The following is a 19929-nucleotide window of genomic DNA, read 5'->3' as shown; positions in this document are numbered from 1 at the left end:
TAATCAGTCTAAAACATAGATAGCTTGGGGCCGGTGGTAAGTCACAAAGTATTGGATAGTACCATTTTTTTTAATGTACCAGCCCCATTCTGGTTTGAGCCTGTCTTTACAAGCTTTGTCTGCAAATATGTTTGGTAACTTTAGTATTTTGCTGGCGAATCAGTTGGAGGTAAGCTATCAGGTGTTATAAAAGATTTTGTTATAGCTACCTTCTCTACCAACATTCGATGCTGTAGTATGTCTATAGATTCTACCACTTGAGATTCATCTGTAGTTGAAGCATTGCTTTTGTCCCAGCGACTGCAATTTCTGAGGGAGAGCATGAGTCAGTGGAAAAACCCTTTGCAAAAGAACAGAACTCTGCATCTTTCATCAGTTTGACAAGTGCGTTTTTTTTTTCCCAATTGAAAAAATTGTAGATGTACTTCTCCACAGCCTGTATAAGCATGAAGAAAAAGAAGGAAGTTGCGGTTTTCGCGACCTAGTGAAGGGCGAGGTTAAGTGATCAGGTTTAGTGATCATGCTCAGAATACTGATTGGGAGTTGATCCTCGCCTTACAAATCGCACGGTAATATAGCTTGACCCATTATTCTTTTTTTTTGCGTGATACACAAGTAAAATCAACAAATCAGTGTCTTTGTTTATTAACATAGTGCAGAGGAGGGTGCTGCAGCATGCACTATTTCCTGTCAGCATCACCATCAATGTTTAGAACAAAACACTATTTTTTTCCCAAAGTAAATTACTTATAAGGAAAATCATCACTTGCTTATTTTTTCCATTAGCCAAAAACCAATTTTTTCCGGAAGAAATGCATGAACGGATTGAAAATATTATCTCTACTAACTTTCATATTTCCTTGTCTGTGAGAGGCATCTTTGGCTGTTAGGGATCCTCTGTAGCCATAAAAAACAACAGTAGGTTCCCGGTACGTTATAAAAACAAAATTAACGTAAGGAATAGCAATATGCTCATAAGTATTGTTACTGCACCAAGGAAGGCGATGTAAGAGAGATCCTTTATCTTGAACAGACCTCTCTGCCTGTACTCTTCACTACACAAGCTTGTAATGTATTTGACTGCTGTGTGAGCCAATCAGATTTTGCTGTCTTTCTCATCATGTGTTTAGCTTCAAGTAATGCTGCAGGATCTACTTGTATATCTGTATCTTATTTTTTTTACTACTAATAACAGTATGTGATCCTCAAGTTTTTACTTTTTTCCTATCTTTCATAGTGTATCTAAACACTTCCTGTCCTATCCCCTATCATTTTAGAAATTATGTTTGCACCAAATAAGTAGAACTCATCAGCATTAACACCTCTTCTTCTACTTTTAGACCTGTAACAATGTTTTATAGAATAGGAGATCCAAGAGTGGGATTCTTGTGAAAACGAGAAGAGATTGTGGCTGGATGAGGTTTCCCAAAAGATTAAAATAATTATTTTTTCAAAATTTTGTACTTAACTAACATAGTGTTTTTCACTTGTAGCAACTGAATTGTTTTTAAAAACTATTATAACTTTCACGTAATTGGTAAATTCAAAGTCTCAATCCATATGTATTTCATTTGAACAAACAAAAATGTATCATTAAATTGCACCTCTTGTTGAGTGAGAAGATTGGGGCCAATGTTTGGAAGGGAAATAACATAATTTATGTATTAATAGAAGAAACTTCTTTTAAATTTAAAAAAAAAAAACTTTTCTTTTTTTCAAGCTTATATCTTTCTTTCTCTATTTTATTTTGTTTATTTTTTGGTTTGTGGAATGGATCGGCATGCAATATTAATATTGGCCATATATGACCCTAGTGCTTCTGTTTTTCCACCTCTAGTTTAAATAGTAGTTGACTAAGTAGAACTACTTCTTAACATACGTTGTGTAACCATATTTTTTTAACCTGTATGAACATAATCTTGAACTAGACAGGGAAACAAATGCGTTGATTTATCTGGATGGTCCAATTATTTAAACGACGGGTTATCGCGGTTCTAGTTAAATTTTGTGACATAAACATTAACCAAGACGCTTTATCTATAATTATTCCAGTTGAGAAGGCTAAATGTGTATTTTTGCATATTTTAAAGAAGAAAACTAGCTTACCAATTTTGAAGATAATTGCCTCTTAGCCCCCTACTTTCAAATCTCATTTCGAGGATGTTCCCATGACCCAAATTTGTACAATTTCTGATATATTATACTGTTTGAGTTACTGATATAAAACCAATTGAAAAACCTTCTGTTGCAATTTTGCCTATGTTAAGGATATTTTTTCCTTAGTTTGACTGTACTAAACCTTTTTCTTAATCAAAGGCCACATTGTGAATTTTTGGAAGCAAGGCATGGTAACAATTCATAAATATTTCAGTTTTGCTGATCTACCTAATGCTAGCCTCCTCATGCAAACACGATTTATTCTAGCTAGATACTCATTGGCTGATTTTGAGATTTATTGGCTGCAGTTTTCTTAAAAATGCTTAACAAGAAATACATTATCCGATTAATTTTTTTTTTTCCCCCCCATTTTGTAAGCTTTCTGAGGGTCAGTCAAAATCTGTTTGTGGCGGGATGTGGGTTGTTGGATGGTGACTTCCGCGAGAGAGTGTCTCTTGTTTAACATTAGTTGAAATTTGCTTTTATGTAAAACTTACCAAAATTTTTTTTTTTTGCATGTAATTTTGGAGAGTAGGGGAAGTTGCTGTACCCACAGACAAAATTTACTTTTCAATTTTTGCTGGTCTCTGAATGTATAACCAATCTGTAAAATGTTCTGGCAGAATCTACAACTTTTAATCTAATTTGGCCATTTTTGTCAGGTGAAAATCTCAAAACTTTCAACTGCAAAATTTTTTTCTTAAAAACCATCTTTTTTGTCCGTGGGTACAACACCCCGTTCACCCTGTGGACACCCCCTTTGTACCCATGGACATATAAAAAAATATATAAATAGGTCTGAGGGACTCGATTATACTCAATACATTTTCATAAGCCGTTTTATATTGAAATACTTGAAACATCCATTGAAAATAACGTTAAACAAAATATCCAACAGAAATTAAACTTTGAAAATTAACGGAAAGTTTTTTCCCTTTTTAAAATTTTCTTAATTTTTAACATCAGTTTCCCGACCAACGTCCATAGGTACAACCGTCTATAGGTCCGTTCCATAGGTACAACCATCCGTGGGCGAGGGTACAGCAGCCTCCCCTATAACACATTATTGCAATGTTTCAGATTATGTGTATTTAGAAAAATTATTATGAAAATGTAAAAAAAGCTTTGTTATTTTACCCTGCATCTAAATTAAATCTTAAAAGTGAGGATGATCAGTTGATTAAACTTATGTGATTCAAACTGAAATTACAACTTTCAGTGCTCTTAAAACAATCTTTTTTACTAAAAATGAGTTTAAGAGCCATTGTCTGTAAGGATCAGGCAGGTTGTGATTGTTGACATTTTTAATTTTCTTTATTTTTACACATGTTGTTCCTTATCATGAATGTAATGTTTGTGCAAAATATGAGCTTTGTCTGCCTTACCGTTTTTGGGAGATTAAATTTTTAAATTTAGGGGGCGTGGCACATTATTGCGTGTTTTTCAAATTTGCAGATTTTAAAAGTTCTTGTTGCTTTAAGCGCCCCAATAATGACATGGATTTTAAAATTCTATACTATTATATGGTCTTCTGAGATACTATTACAGCTGTCAAATTGGTGTCACTACGAGGGTGACGGCCACAAACTCCGTTTAAAAATGACCGAAAATGGTTTTTTTTACTACATTCAATGCCAATTTTCTCAAAGCGCCCTCATGATGACACCAACATTTTTACATAAATTCCTAGCTGCACTTGCATACATCAAAAATATGTAATGAAATTGGTGTCACTATAAGGGCGCCAGAAGATATTGGAGCTTTTATATGATAAATTTAACAAAAATGCAAATGTTTAAAATCTAACTACTACTCTCGCCCTCATATCAGAGATCTGAAATTAATTAAGTTTGATAACCAACATGTTCGTCTAACATATGAATTAAAAAAATCGGTGTCACTCCTATTACTTTTGGAAATATAATCATTCGAAATTAGTAGGTTATGGAGTTATTTGAAAAAAAGACTTTTCTAATTCGAATGGCTTTTTGCACAGTTTGTTTTAAACTTTAATATCAAATTACAGTAGCAACACCTAAAATAATATGTTTCTAATGCTTTTATATAAAAAAAAAAAGCTTTATAGAAAGCATTAGAAACACAGTAAATCGATAAAGGTACAGATGTACGTATTGTGTAATGTTATGGCTAAAATAGTCGTACTAATATTCATATTTTTCCAACCATACTATTTTTTATCTGTTATTTACATTAAAAATGCAACTATTTATAACATATTGTCTTAAATAGTGATGAACATAATGTATTATATAGCGAGCATTCAGAATCTGAAACATAATTTGAGGATATCGTAACCTAAAAAAAAACATAAAAAATTAAATCACCCAGTTTCAGAAAGACGGTCATTTCATATTGATACCTGGTAATTTTGTAGCACTAAAGCTTGGGAAAACATGGTATCCTGGAGAAATAGTAGAAGTTGACCATTTGCAAGTAAAGGTCAAATGCATGGTAAGAAGGATTGGAATAGATAAATATATTTGACCGGAAAATACGTAAATAAACAAATAAAATAAATTAAAAAAATAATAATAATAAATGAAAAAAATGCACCACAACATACTAACTTCGAATGATTATATTTCCAAAAGTAGTAGGAGTGACACTAATTTTATTAGCTCAAATGTTAGACAAACGCATTGGTTATCAAACTTAATTAGTTTCAGATCTCTGCTATCAGGGGGCTAGTTGTATTCAGATTAGCAAATGGTCAACTTCTACTATTTCTCCGGGATACCATGTTTTCCCAAGCTTTAGTGCTACAAAATTACCAGATATCAATAAGAGATGACCACCTTTCTGAAACTGGGTGATTTGAATTTTTATGTTTTCTTTGTTTTAGTCTACGTCATCCTCAAATTATGTTTCGGATTCTGAATGCTCGCTATATAAATACATTACGTTCATCACTATTTAAGACATTATGTTATAAATAGTTGCATTTTAATATAAATAACTGAAAAAAATTAGTATGGTTGAAAAAATATGAATATGAGTACGACTACTTTAGCCTATAATGCACATTACGCAATACGTCCACATGTACCTATATCGATTTACTGTGTTTCTAATGCTTTTTATAAAGTTTTTTTTTTTATAAAAACCATTAGAAACATATTATTTTAGGTGTCACTACAGTAATTTTATAAAGTTTAAAACAAACGGAGCAAAAAGCCATTCAAATTAGAAAAGTCTTTTTTTAAATAACTCCATAACATACTAATTTCGAATGATTATATTTCCAAAAGTAATAGGAGTGACACGGATTTTTTTATTTCATATGTTAGACGAACATGTTGGTTATCAAACTTAATTAGTTTCAGATCTCTGCTATGAGGGCGAGAGTAGTAGTTAGATTTTAAACATTTGTATTTTTGTGAAATTTATCACATAAAAGTTCCAATATCTTCTGGCGCCCTTATAGTGACACCAATTTCATTACATATTTTTGATGTATGCAAGTGTAGCTAGGAATTTATATAAAAATGTTGGCGTCATCATGAAGGCGCTTTGATAAAATTGGCATTGAATGTTGTAAAAAAAATCATTTTCGATCATTTTTAAACGGAGTTTGTGGCCGTCGCCCTCGTAGTGACACCGATTTGACAGCTGTAATAGTATCTAAGAAGACCATATAATAGTATAGAATTTTAAAATCCATGTCATTATAGGGGCGCTTAAAGCAACAAGAACTTCAAAATCTGCAAATTTGAAAAACACGCAAAAATGTGCCACACCCCCTAAATTAAAAAATTTAACTTCCCAAAAACAATAAGGCAGACAAAGCTCATATTTTGCACAGATATTACATTCACGATAAGGAACAAAATATGTGAAAATAAAGAAAATTAAAAATGTCAACAATCACAAATGACGTAAACTGCCTGATTCTTACAGACATTAGCTCTTAATTTAATGGTGTTTTTATAACAAAATGTAAAAGCTATTCAGTGGTGGCAAGTTTTCCCCTGGATTCCTTCCTCTTCACTCCCTGATTTTTTTTTAAATTTCTTTTTTGTTACTTTTTTCTCTGTGTGTTCTACTTAAATTTTCTAAATCTGTTCATAATAAATCAGGAAAGAAACTTTCTCAATGCTATCCCAGAATTCCAGGAGGATTTTTTGAGACAAATCCCATGATTCCTGTATTTTAATATTCTATGCTTTTAAATGAGCAGTAATGTGGTGTAAAACTCAATTTAAAGGCAGACAAATTTTTCATAACAAATAGGCAAAACTGATATTCATACCACAGCTAACAGATGGCTTCAAACACCGGAAATATGAATGATTGCAAACAAGAGTTGGACTGATAAATAGAACAAGTAAAACTCTTAGTTACCTTTCTCAACAAAGAGTAGATTTTGGCAGAACCATCATTGTGTGCTCTGTGCTGTAACGGTAATTGCAAAATAAGATAGAAAATTCATCTGAATGCTTTTAATATTCTTCAGGTGTTATGAAATTTTTTTTCAAATGTGACAAAAATTTTGAATAATCTACTGTAATTTGTTAATGGTCATTTTGCTGTGTTCTTAGTTTGTGAGAAAAGGAGAGAGCATGAGTTTTCTTAGAATACTTTTGATTGTGCAGCTTTCGATGCACTTTTTGTAGGTTTTGCTCTTAGATCAGTTTTGACACTTGTTAACTTTTTTATGCCTCATTGGGAATGACAGAACAAAGGCATTCTGTATTTAGAGTCCAAATGGATCGTCGTTAATTTGTTGTAATCATAATGTCTACTGTTTTTTGTAATTCTCCCTAACTCCTTTATTCATACAGGAAAGAGACTTAGGTGATGAGTATGGATGGAAACAAGTGCATGGAGATGTTTTTCGTCCTCCAACATACCCTACATTGTTTACTGCTTTCATTGGCTCTGGCTATCAGATTACAGTTGTTGTGCTTTGTGTGATTATATTCTCCATTCTTGGTGAACTGTATACTGAGTAAGAAACTTCAATTTATTATCAGTTATCTTATGTTTATTTATGAACAAAATACTTGCAGCCATTCAGGGTAGCTTTGATAAAATTTCTGTATTTTTAAATGCTTCCCTCATACAGGGATGAGATTTTTCCGGCTTTTCTGTTCGCTTTTAAAACCTTTTCTCCTTTTTTTTTGCCTCTTTCAGGCCTCATTTTTCTCAAAAATCAGAAAAGAATACGATTTTTTAAAAATTTTTGGTCCCTGATTTCTTATTCTTTCTATTTTTTCCCCTCAAATCTTCATCTTCTGTGATATCTGTCAATAACGTATGTTTTGAAATCATGCCAACAACGTCAAATATGTGCTCTACATGCCTTATTTGATATTTCAATCTTTTTGCATCCTGCAAGTATTTCAATTATTTTCAATGTTCGGTGGTTTTTCGCTATATGCTACCTTATATCTGCTTATTTTATTCATCATTTCAAAAAATTTTTTATTTTTTAAATTTATTTTAGAAAAAAATGCAAAAGTCAATCAAAAAACGTTGCTTAGCACCCACAGTCTTGAATTTTATTGAAATTTGTCATGTCTTCTTTTTTTGTGTATTTAATAAAAAGCGTAAAAAATATTTATGGTGAATCTCAAATGGTTTAGTCTTTACAGCCTGTTAAAAAATTTGGGATTTCATGATTAAAAGAGGCAGCTGCAAGTTGTTCTTTAATTCCGAAATTGTATTAGGAAGTTTTAAAAAACAAATTCTGTGTTTCAATGCAAGGAAAAAGATAACCAATCATGTATATGCAGTTATATTTATTTATTTTCAATTCTTACTATAAAAAGTATGTTCTACTACATAGGGAAATTTTAGATTTTTCTCTGTTATTAATTTTTGCTTGACAAATGGATCTAATTTTAAAATTAATGTTCTCACTTGTTCAACACTATAAACTCATATGTTTTTAATGAAAAAAAAAATGTATTTTTCTTTGTTGAATTTTTGAATATCATGGCTTCCAGGTTCTATTTTGTTACGGTTTTGGCTATCATCACTTTTACGAATTTTTTTTTGAATTTCCTCCTTTTTGCTCTTTGACCACTCTCAACTCTGCTCGTATTTTTGTAGTGTTGTGGAGTCTGTTGGCATAACTGTGGGAGCTTCTAACTGGGCAGGGTGGCATTGAAAAATGAAATTACCAACAAGTTTCTAAATATTAGTTTAGAGAACTAAGAGTTTAAGTTGACAAGTAATGCTTTGAAAATAGACTTGAATACACTTCCTGATCATGTTCAAGAACAAGAAATATGCCTAAAATCTGCAAGCGATAACGAATTTGCAAACATGAGTTTTGAAAACTATTTCCTTGTTTATCCGAAATCTTGAGCGATTAGTACTACATGCCACGCCAGTCTCACCTAAATCCCTGTTTATTTCCTAAAAAATTGGTTTGTTCTTCAGTGTTTTGCTTTCATATTTTCCAATAATAATATCCACTATAATATTAAAATCTGTTCGCGTCTGTCTGTCTGAAGATCGATCTTCTCGAGAACCACTGCGAATCGAGAGTCAAACTAGAAACCGATCAATTCGAAATTTTCCAAAGAAAAAATTAGGACCAATCTCGTAATTGCGTGACTTTAATTAGCGGAAATATTAATTAAAACGTTAATTAACATAACGTCATTCAGGAATTTTTATTTCTTTCCTGTTGCCATTTTGAATATGCGTGAGCAAGTAAAATTCTAATAATTATTTTAAAAGAGATTTTTTTGGCTGATGTCCAAATCTTAAAACAACGTTTTCATCTAGAATTTCTTTTTAAATTAGTTTAAAATTGGTTGCCCTTTTCGGACATAGCCTTTATTTTATCGTCTGACCTTTTTTTATTTTTTACATTCGACGTTCTTAACTCTTTTCAGCATATGAAAGTTGTTTCTTTAGCTATGTTTATTGATTGTAGTGTAAGTTTATCATTCACCGGCCTCATATTTTGGTACGCTTAGGATGTGCGACTAATTATGTTTATTTTGTTGGACTTTTTCCCGTCACATGGGTGAGTTTTCAAATTGTAATAACTCACTTTTTCCTTCCTGTTTCTATTTTTAAAATACAGTTTATATCATTAAAAGAACATGTTAAATTAAAATTGTTTGGATTTCTTTGTGAAACAGAGTTGAACAAAAACGACTGTTTTTAAGGATTTTAACTAAATCTAAATTGGAATCTGATGACTTGGTATTAAATTAATGCTTGGTAGTTATTTAGTCTAGATACTTTAGTTTCACGTAAGCTACCAAAAACGTATGTGTTATTCTATGTAAAAAACTAATTGTAATTCTACATAAACAGTTCAGATATAATCTATCAGATGTAATTCATTTTAACATGAGCACAAATTATAGTTGATAATGCATATATTTTCATCTTTTGTGCTAATTGAAAATACTCATAACTTGTATCATTCCTAACTATGATTAACGTTAAAGAGATTTTTGTCAAAAATATGCTCTACTGGTGTTTTGCAAACCTTGCATTACGCGTATTTATTTACTCCTTAGCGCTTTAGAAACTGATGTCAGAGTAATACAAAAACATCAATTGGACATCTCTTTCATTTTTTAAGTAGCCCGTGCAACGCTTGGGCACGCAGCTAGTACTAAACATAAAATTTGCAGGAATATGAAATCATCTATATTTTCATTTAATAACCAGCTTCACTTCAGCCATCCTAGCAACTTTAGCTTCAAATTCCAATTGTTCTATTTGTACTGACTATAGTTGGGAGAGGGGGAGGGGATTGTGATTGCATACCTGCACTCAAAGAGATTGAACAGAACTTGAAAAGTTGAGAACCTCTGTTGTATTGCATAGATGATGTAGAGCAAGATATTTCAACAACTTCAAATCAGCATTCAAGAGTAACTTTCAAACAGTCACTTTAGAATTATTGGATGATACAATTAGCTGCATACAGTGTTGCAACTTTGTTTTGTAAAATAAAGTGCCAAGAACTGATACAGTAACTATGTCAGCAGAGTAACTATGTCAACAGTTTTTTTTTTTTAATTTCAAATATACTGGAAAAATGAAAATTATCTTAAATGGCTGGATTCAATTTACAACTGATAATTATTGTAAATTTTTATTACATTTATTATTTAAGAAATTAGCTATAATTTGCATGCATTCAACTACTATAAAAAACTTATTTTCACTTGGCTTTAACTTTCAAGATTTTCTCAAGCCCGTTGTAATCGCGAAACTTTTAAGTCTTGCAAAATATTTGCCTTTGTCTTCATGTATATAATCAACTTTCTGTTCACTTATAAAATTAGCAAATTTTTCAGTTTGCAAAATCTCCAATATCTTCTTTTTGGTGTTTATAATTGCTTTTACAGTATAAAAAAATAGTTGCTTATACATAATTTGGTGTTTTTTGTACTTTTTTTTTTGAGAAGTCATGTTTTTACTGTAGCATCATTATCTGTATCTTCGTCTCTTTAAATTAAAAAATAAATAAATAAAAGAAAATAAGACAGGTAAGTATTTTGACAACATACTCTCTCTTACATTAAAGGGCTTTGTTGTAATGATGAACTAAGCATTCAAAGAAATGTTAATAGTTAGAGGGGGAATGAAAATACAGAATTTAACCAAGTGCTTCCATTTGATTATTTTTCTTATAATTCTAGGAGAGGATCCTTACTAAGCACATCAATATTTGTTTATGCTGTTACTTCACCCATCAATGGTTATTTTGGTGGAGGCCTTTTTGCTAGGATGGGAGGTGAGTTTCTTTTTAAATATTATTATTCTTTTAAAATTTTGTTTAATTTGCTAGAGTGGGAAATAGTTTAAATGAATTTAATATAGAAAGTATCCATCATGTTAGCTCATTAAAGGGAAAAATCGGCTAAATTGCACATAACTCTTAGACCAATTAATCATTTTATTTCTTGAATTTAGATTAATCTATTTTTTTTTAACATGGTTCTGATTGCTTGGTAAAAAGTACAAAATTATGTAGCTTCAGATATATGTTATCATTTGAATTTAGTTTTAGATGATGAAAATTCACAAAATGGAGCAAAACATTTCATTTGTGTTGTAAACTCAAAAGAAGGAAACTTCTTCAAAGTTATTCTTTGAACAATAAGATAGGCAGCATTAATCTTATCCTGTTTTCAAATTTCAGAGTTTTTTATAAACCCAAACAAGTGATAATTTTAATATTGAAAAACCCTTAACTCAGTTCTCATTGTGATGAAATTATTAGTATTGAGAAGTGGTTGTAAAGAGTCATTGTTAGTATCATTATCCATGTTGTAAAATTCTTTGTTTTTAAGCAATTACAGTAAATGATTTCAAACAATTCATCCAACAATACGGGATGTAATTTTTAAGCTCTCTACATGTATTTATGAACAATGTAATCTCATTTTACTCCTAAATGCAACATGTAATTTAGTTTTCGTGTAAGAAGCGCTTTTGTTTATTGCTGTTAAACTTCCAGGGAAGAGATGGATCAAACAGATGGTTGTCAGTGCATTTTTCCTGCCATCCCTTGTCTGTGGAACTGCATTCCTCATCAACTTCATTGCTATTTATTATCATGCATCCAGAGCAATACCATTTGGAACAATGGTAACTTTTTTATCTAGTCATTTGTTGTGCATTTTTATTCTTATTCAGATATTAATTATTTAATGCACACAGTAGGATTTCTTAACTAACAAGTGAATTATTTTGTTCCTTTTTTTCAAAGCTCATACAGACTTGCCAACTTTTACGGATCATCCGTAAAATTTACGGATGTCACTTAAACTTTACGGGCATACGGATAGACCCCCCTCCCTCCCACCAATTTTTACGGTTTTTTCCTACGATTCACTTTGAAACCGTGTTTTCAATCAAGTCATAACTGTTTGTTCAAAAGAATCCTCGAAAAAGAAAATATATTTCAGATTTGCTTGAAAAGTAGCCAAATAAAGGTTCTGTTCCTCCAAGCTACTTCCTAAACACAACTGACCATTTTGCCTCTTTTCCTCAGAGCATTTATGCAACTTCCATGTTGCCAGATTGCATCAAAATTGCCCAATAGATAATTTTCCCGTCTAGCTGGCGGCAAAAGGAAACTTTCTTTTCAATCCTCTTACTCTCTGGAAAAATCTGGCAACCCTCACCACTCCCAGCTTCATTTCTGTAAGCTCATTGGTTGACTCCAGGGCTGTTTTTGATCCGCGACAAAGAACGAGGCGGTGCAGAACGAGTTCTGAAACACGACGTGTGTTTGTTTTGAATCGCGATTTACAAATGGAGTGGGTAAAAAGGGAAGAAAAATTATTTTATATCTCCATGTATAAAAAGTTTAATAACAAAGGGGGAAAATATGTATATTGCAAGGTTTGTGTGAATAACTTTATGATTTCTCAGAGCGGTCGAAACGATGTAGATCACCATGTGACTGGAGGGGGTCCATTTGAAAAATGAATTCAAAAAAAAAAAAAAAGTTTATTAAATTCAGCTGCATTTTCTGCACATGCTGAAGTTGCTAATTGTGCTTTTTAAATATTAATGCATTTTTTATCTTGTAAATTGTAAATAGTTGTAGTATACTTTGTCAATAGTTTTTTTTGAATTTGAAACAGGGCTGATCCTAGCAGGTGTGCAGGATGTGCACCGCACAAGGGCGGCCAAAGCAAGGGGCGGCCGCGGGGCCTCATCATATTATTCTTATAATCAAGTAAAATTCCTCAAGAATTTCTCACAAGATAACTTATAATAAGTCGAATAAGTATGCTGAATTTTAAATGTTTAATTATCAAAGTACGTAAGTGTCGATTTCCCGGCAGCATAGCATGCTTTAAGAAAAATAGAATGTTAGGAAGCATTTTGTTGGTCCATTGTCCATTAATATCTACTCTTTACACACATGCTTCATTTGGTTGCAAAATTTGAGACAGAACCGTTAATCAGGCATGGATACAGGGGAGGAGAAATGAGAGAAATGGCCCCCCCTCCTGAAGAATGAAAGTGTGCCTTCTAAAAGGAGCATCGTGGGCAGCCACTAATGTTTACCCCCCAAACTTTTATAGACCTAAACAATGAAGACATTTTTTATTTATATAAAAAAAGAAGCTATACTGGTTAGATACTCTCGCAAGCATTTCAACAACAAATTCTGTGTTCAACAATCGTGGATGCGTGGAGAGAAAGTGGAAAATTGCGGACTCCCCTGGGAGTCAAACATATTTGAAACACGAACTAAAATTTTGTAATTTTCCCCCTTAATGGCAATTTTTTCTAATTAAGATCCCGAATGAACTGCTCGGTTTCTGATCAGGTAGGAGGACAGGGCTCTTGCACCGGGAAGCAAATTTAAATGTGGCTCCGAAACAAAGATCCAAAAGGATGCCATAACCTCCTTGACGAGACTAAAGAAGGCTTAAAAATGGTTTCTACAACTTAAATTTCGGAAAAATTTCGCTGGTTGAACCACCGATCTTAAGAACCCAATTAAGTCTCTGATTCACCCCTTCCACCTTAACTTAATCAAACATAGCCTAAAAATGTAAGCTCTAAAATCTAAAATGTGTTTTCATACGACAGCTTTTCCTAATGTCATCAAAAATTGCTTAATGACATTTTTCGGATTTCTTTTTCGAAATTTTTGCGATGGAGGGCCCCGAAATCCATTGCCAAACATTACTACCAAAGACAGTCTCAATTAGCGTTTCTAGAGAGGCCTCTAATCCCACCCCCTCTCACTTAACGTATTGAAAAAACAAATTAAAATTGCATTTTTCAAACATCAGTTTCAAGAACTTTCGGAGAAGGACCCCAGATCCCCCTTTTCTCCAACCCTATCACTATACACCTCAAAATTTCGTTTTTTAGGCGGTTCCGTGGAACCACAGAACCCTTTCTGCCTGAACTAGCCTGAAATTGACTTCAGTTTCAAAAAACTTCGTGAGGGCACACTGAACCCCCCGCCCGCCTCTTAGTCTCATTGTTCTTAAACAATGTCTAAAATATTATTTTGGGACTTCAATTTCTAAGAAACTCCGGATTAGAACTGCCTGGCTTATGTAACTTTTCACGGCGCTAGGGCATACCCATCAATGGTCGAGGTGAGGTAGACAAAAGTCAATAGTTGTATATTTTAGATATCAATATCGAAAAATATCCGAAAGATCCATCGAAGATTCTCAGTTTTGTTAACGTCACCAAAGATAATATATAATTGCGCTTTTAGAAATATCCGCTTGGGAGCTCCAAAACCCTTCCTTTTCAAAAATAGCCCATATAATGGATTATAGTTCCGAAAAATATTTCGGTTCTAAAACATTTTCACGTTACCCCTATCGTTTTTAATTATAGCCCAAAATGAATTTTTGAAACAATAGTGCCGAGAAACACCCGGAGGAAGGCCGCCAGATCCCCTACCGTAAGCAAAGACAGCCTAAATTTGCGTTTTAAACTTCAATTTCGAAAACTTTCGATGGGAGACGATTGAATCTCCCTCCCTCTAGAAATGTCAACAAAGGTAACTCAAAATTGCGTGTTTAAAACTTTTGTTTTGGAAAATTTTTGGGAAGAGCGCGATCCTTCCTACGCTGACCAAAAATAACTTTAAGTTGATTTCAATTTTGAAAGAATTTTAAGAGCTCCAACATTACTTTCCCCAGAAGTCTCGAAAAAGTTCCTAAAATTGCGATATTTGACGTCAATTTTGAAAACTTCTCCATGCACCTTGAATATACCCTATTCTTTTGTCCTTGCAACCGAACACAACCAAAGATGAACTAAAACTATTTTTCATACGCCTATTTTGATAATCTTCTCTTAGTAATCCCCCCTCCTCCATCCTTTCTCTCATGTCACCGAAGACAGACTATAAAATGCGTTTTTACGACTAGTAAACTTTAGCATCTAATACTTTCTTCAAAGATATAAATTGTACCTAAGAGGTTTCTTACTATAAAACTTTTCTTCCTTCTTATAAGTTCATCATTCTTCTGTTTTCTTTTTTTTTTCTTTAATTAGAACTTGGTAGAGAAATTTGAAGAAAGATTTATATAGACGTTAAAGATTAGTTAAAATATGCAAATAACTTTTAAGGGGCGGCACATTAGGTCTTTGCACACGGGCGACCGACATCCTAGGATCGGCCCTGATTTGAAATATCATGGAGTACCAGCATTTGTTTTTTAAAAGTTTGCTAAATATAGTAAATTGATGTGTGATTCCAATATTTGCTGCATTATTGATTGGACTTGAACTTTTAATAAATATTTACTCCCAACTTTGACTTTTCAGAGGTTGAAAAAGTAAATATCTTTCAAGGAAGTGAAACTGTTTAAGTTATTATTATATACTTCTAAAAGATTGCTATTGACAAAGTTATATGAATATTTATTTTTATATTTCATTGAATTTTTGTATATTTTCCATAAACTAAAATTGAAGTTAAGTTTAAATTGCGCTAATTAGCTTTATTTTAAATTGCAATTACATAATAAATTTTATCATATTCATATATTAGTATTGCGCATGTAGTACAGTAAAAATAGGGGTCGGACCCAAACATCCAAAAAAAAAAAAAAAGCTAAACCTGGTGCAAATTGTTTATTACACTCCCAATAAGAACAGGTAAAAAGTCCCACCCCATTGTGCGTCGGGTTTTGGAATGGGGGGCATCTAAAAATTGCTGTTTTGGGTATTTTTCCAGAATTTTTAGAGTAAATTTAAAGTGAGAATATTATGTTTTACTAAATTTAAAAGCATGAAATTAAAGGTGTTTAACCCCCAAGAGAGATGACGTAACCCATCAATACTACAGAGCCCCCCTATCCCCGTAAAACGAAGCAGTACCCCCAAACCCCTCTCCATACATTTCATATGGAAACATTATTTTATGCTAAGTTAAAGTTAGAAATCGAGTGTGTCTATTTTCCAAGATCGATGATGCACCTCCTCTCAAAGCTACAGCGCCCCCCCCCCCTCTGCCAAATAAAACAAATCCTCACCCCCACCTTTCCCTTTTATTTCAAGTAGAAGTATTATTTCATGCAAATCAAAAATGCATTAAATCAGGACTGTCCACCCCATAAGAACAATAGCCCACCTCCCAAAACGAAATTATATACTAAAATATTATCCTTCCCCCACCCCCTCTAATGGTGCACATTTGATTAAATGGCCAGAAAAATTACGCTGAACTGTTTTTTTTTTGCTTTCAAATGATTTCTCCTAAGCTTCTAACAAAAAGTTTTCGTTATCAAGATGTTTTTTGGAATCTAGATCCTCAGCAAACTCGTTATTGTTGCAGCTATGTCTAACACAGTTTGTGCATATAATTGAGCACTTCAGTCCACTTTCAAACTTTTCAAACATTCACTATATCCAATGAACTCCTCAGAGCAAGCACAAGATTTGAGACGCTGAAAGTCTTCTAGAGCAGAAGGCTTGACAGTTGTAATAGGACGCAGATTATATTTCTGTGGTGCTTTCTTTGCACCCATCAAAAATGACACTAGCTTTCCTATACTTACAAATTACCTATACACTGCATTGCTGGCATATTTCCTTGAAGCTTACAGATCATTACCAAAAATATGATCAAGCAGGTATCTTCCATCTATTACATATGAGGCAGTGAGAAGCAAAGGGATGCAAGTGGCAAAATTAAAAATTTGGAGATAACCAGTACAAATGGTTGGTGAACCTCTCCTCTATCTTGAGGCAAGAGATGGTGCTAGTAGACCTGGTAGTTGCTTCTATACAGCATAATTTAGAAAAGAAAATCAATGAAAGCCTACCTAGGATCTTATCTTTAAACGCGTTTTATTAAAAACTTGAAAGTGTCCACTTACATCCCTTTGCTTCTCACTGCGTCATATATGACACCAGCTGTTCTCTGATGGTGGAGAAACCTTTTGCTTCAGATAATAGCACTTCAACTATACAAGATTTCTTTCCTTCTGAAACCAGATTCATCGAATACTGATGGATCAGCGCATAACTCGTACCAGAAGTTCTTAACAATTTGTTATTCCATCTTTACTGTTCATACCATTCGGTGGAAAAGATGGTTTGGGCTTACACATCTTTACCAATAGTAACTACTCTCCTAACAGAAGCTAAGACATAACTGTTTACCTCCTTTACAAAGAAATGCCACAAAATTGTTTGCCTTTCAATATCCTTTGATGTTACTACCCGAACGTTAAAGGTCTCATCGCAACTCACTTTATCATCAACGAGCAATACCACTATCAACTTAAGAGGGAAGAAACTTCTGGGAGCTTTAGAAATGGATTGTGATTTCCAAACTGGGAGACAGAAGGGTGTAAATATTTAGCATTCTATAGTTATATTGCTCGTTGCTCTCATCAAGACTTGTTCTATCATTGAATCACTACTGGTTCTAGACCACCTGAATTTGTCACTGAGTTAGATCGTTGTATAGCTGATGTTTGATGTGATCAAATTTTTTTTATCGCATAATGTACTTAAAAGGTTGAGATAGTGTTGAAAGTATATGTCCGCATATTTAGCATAATTCACATAACCAGCTGCGTAAAAGAGAGGTAGCTCGGCGTTTGCAAATGAGAACCCCCACCGACTTAGAGGATGCAGAATTGCAGCATTGCCCATCTCACTATTGGCAATTTCGGTTTGTCCCCCCTTACGGTGATGGCAAAAGATTGTAGAATAGTTGAAGTTTGTTAATCAAGAAGAAATAGGGAAACTTTGGCCAATTTGAACTTTTTTTATGCTGCAAAGGAATTTTGTTTTCCAGCACTCTAAACAGTTTAATAACTCCAGTCACAAATAATTTAGTTACTGAGCTCGCTTAGATCTTTTAGAATTATCATTCTGACATTACTATATCATTGTGTGGCATTTTGTGCTTCGGAAAAGTTTAAATCAGGGAAATTTTTTCGTAAGCTTCACTGCAATAGTTGATTTTAGAATGTAAATTCAGGGTCCCCCCCCCCCCCAAAAAAAAAGCGATGGCGCACCCCTTAAGTGTGACGGAGTATCCATCCAGAATAAAAGCCTTCAAAAAAGAAAGAAATACCCCTTGAAAAAACTGTCTTAAAAATTTCAATGACGCAAAGCTGTTCCATGACCTCCCCCTCATTCCCCCTGCCTGTGCACCCCTGTTAATTAGAATTTTTTTCTGTGAGAGTTTATTATTTTACTATTATAGAGTGGTTTCTGCGAGGTTTGAGAATTTTTTTTAAGTAATAGAAATTATTTTTATTTAAATAGAGAATTATTTTGTCCCCCCCCCCTTCCCCCCCAAAACCCGACGCGCAAAGTGCTGGGACTTTTTACCCCTTCTTGCTGGAAGGGTAAGAAGTAATTTGCAACAGGTTTCACTTTTTTTTTGGATGTTTGGGTTTGGCCATTTTTTGGCCTAATTTTACTGTACTAATGTATATTCTAATATTATATTACATCAATTAATTTGTCTCGGTTTTATTAAATGCTTCACGAAAAGTTTTACTGATGCCAGTTTTGAAAAGTTGGCAAGTCTGTCATTATGTTTCAACATTAAGAATTTCCAAAAAAGATTGTTCATAATTAAATGTTATTCAAAGTTTAAGTACATTATGTCCTTTTAACAGAAAGAAACTACTAAGACATCTTTTAAAAATTAAATTGTCATGTGGCTATCTTGACTGGAGATCATGGGTGCAAGATCTTCCGTCGCAGGACGGATTTCCGTCTTGGACAAATTTCCGAGACGGAAAGAAATTCGATGACTTTCTTTCAGTTTTTACTTAAAAAACAAAAATTGAGTGTTTGAAAAATATGCTTTAATTACTGGACCGTTCCATAACCACGAATTGACATCGACATTCTCTCGGTTTTCCGCCATGGGCTTGTTTTGTTTGCAACGTGCTTTTGGAGAAGTGGCTTTTCGACTCGCGTTGTTTGACTTTTTTTAGGTATAGCTCTGTTATTTCCAACTCACTGCATTGCAGACCGAGGAGTTGCTCGCTATTATCCCTGATTTTTCGAAATAATCGGCTCAAATTGAAAATTTAGCCTTTTCTCACGCTATTTTCGATCATTCTTTCGTTTTTTTCATTTGCGGTTTTTTTTTTTTGCAAACTTTACACGCATAAATGAAAATTATGTACGGTCTTAAAATGTCTTAGAGTTGAATCTGAATCACCGACTGAGAGAGATTGCCGAGAAGATGAAATGTTTTCGCCACAGCAAAGGGCGTCTACATACCAGGTAAAACGGAAACTATCAGGGATTTTGAATATTTCAATGAAAATGGGAATTTTGGATATAATCGAGGGGAAATTTCAAGCTGGTTGGAAACACCGATGAGCAACCGTTCCTGCATTTTTGACAAAGACTCTAGGAATCACTAAATTCCAATGTCATTGAATCTAACACTCGCTAGAATGGAAATATGGGAGGGGGGGTAGAGAAAGGAAACTAGAAAAATAAGGGCAGCACGAATTTGCGAAAAAACGCTGCTCTTGCAAAGAGGGTAATCAGTTCGCAAATTAACCCACGATACTGAGGTCTTAAAACGTTGATATCTTGGACAATCTAAGAGGGGGGGGGGGAGGTGTTACTCAAAGGTTACAGTATAAAATATCAAAAAACTGAATTGAAAGCCATTTTTAAAGCTAGGAGTGGTTTGATATTTCTCCTCTGCAAACTCTTAAAAATTTAAAAGTCAAAAGTTTTAGGCTGTCTTTAATGATGTAAAACGGGAGAGGGGGAGGTTTTAAAAAAATCAAAAATTAGATTCTTAAAAACACTAATTTAGGCAATCTTTGGTGG

General features: G+C 33.4%; 1 protein-coding gene across 1 annotated transcript in view; it reads left to right on the top strand.

Annotated features, from left to right (window-relative positions):
- Window positions 1-19929, top strand: part of LOC129220105 (transmembrane 9 superfamily member 3-like) — a 64225-nt gene that overhangs the window by 18047 nt on the left and 26249 nt on the right. Inside the window, exons 7-9 of the mRNA XM_054854446.1 lie at window positions 6960-7126; window positions 10800-10894; window positions 11621-11751. Coding sequence (XP_054710421.1) covers window positions 6960-7126; window positions 10800-10894; window positions 11621-11751 — 393 coding nt within the window. The remainder of the gene's footprint in view (window positions 1-6959; window positions 7127-10799; window positions 10895-11620; window positions 11752-19929) is intronic.

Source organism: Uloborus diversus, chromosome 4 (genome assembly GCF_026930045.1).
Source record: "Uloborus diversus isolate 005 chromosome 4, Udiv.v.3.1, whole genome shotgun sequence".
Taxonomy (NCBI): Eukaryota; Metazoa; Arthropoda; class Arachnida; order Araneae; family Uloboridae; genus Uloborus; species Uloborus diversus.
The sequence above is the reverse complement of the archived record's forward strand: the minus strand, read 5'-3'. Positions and strand labels throughout refer to the sequence as shown.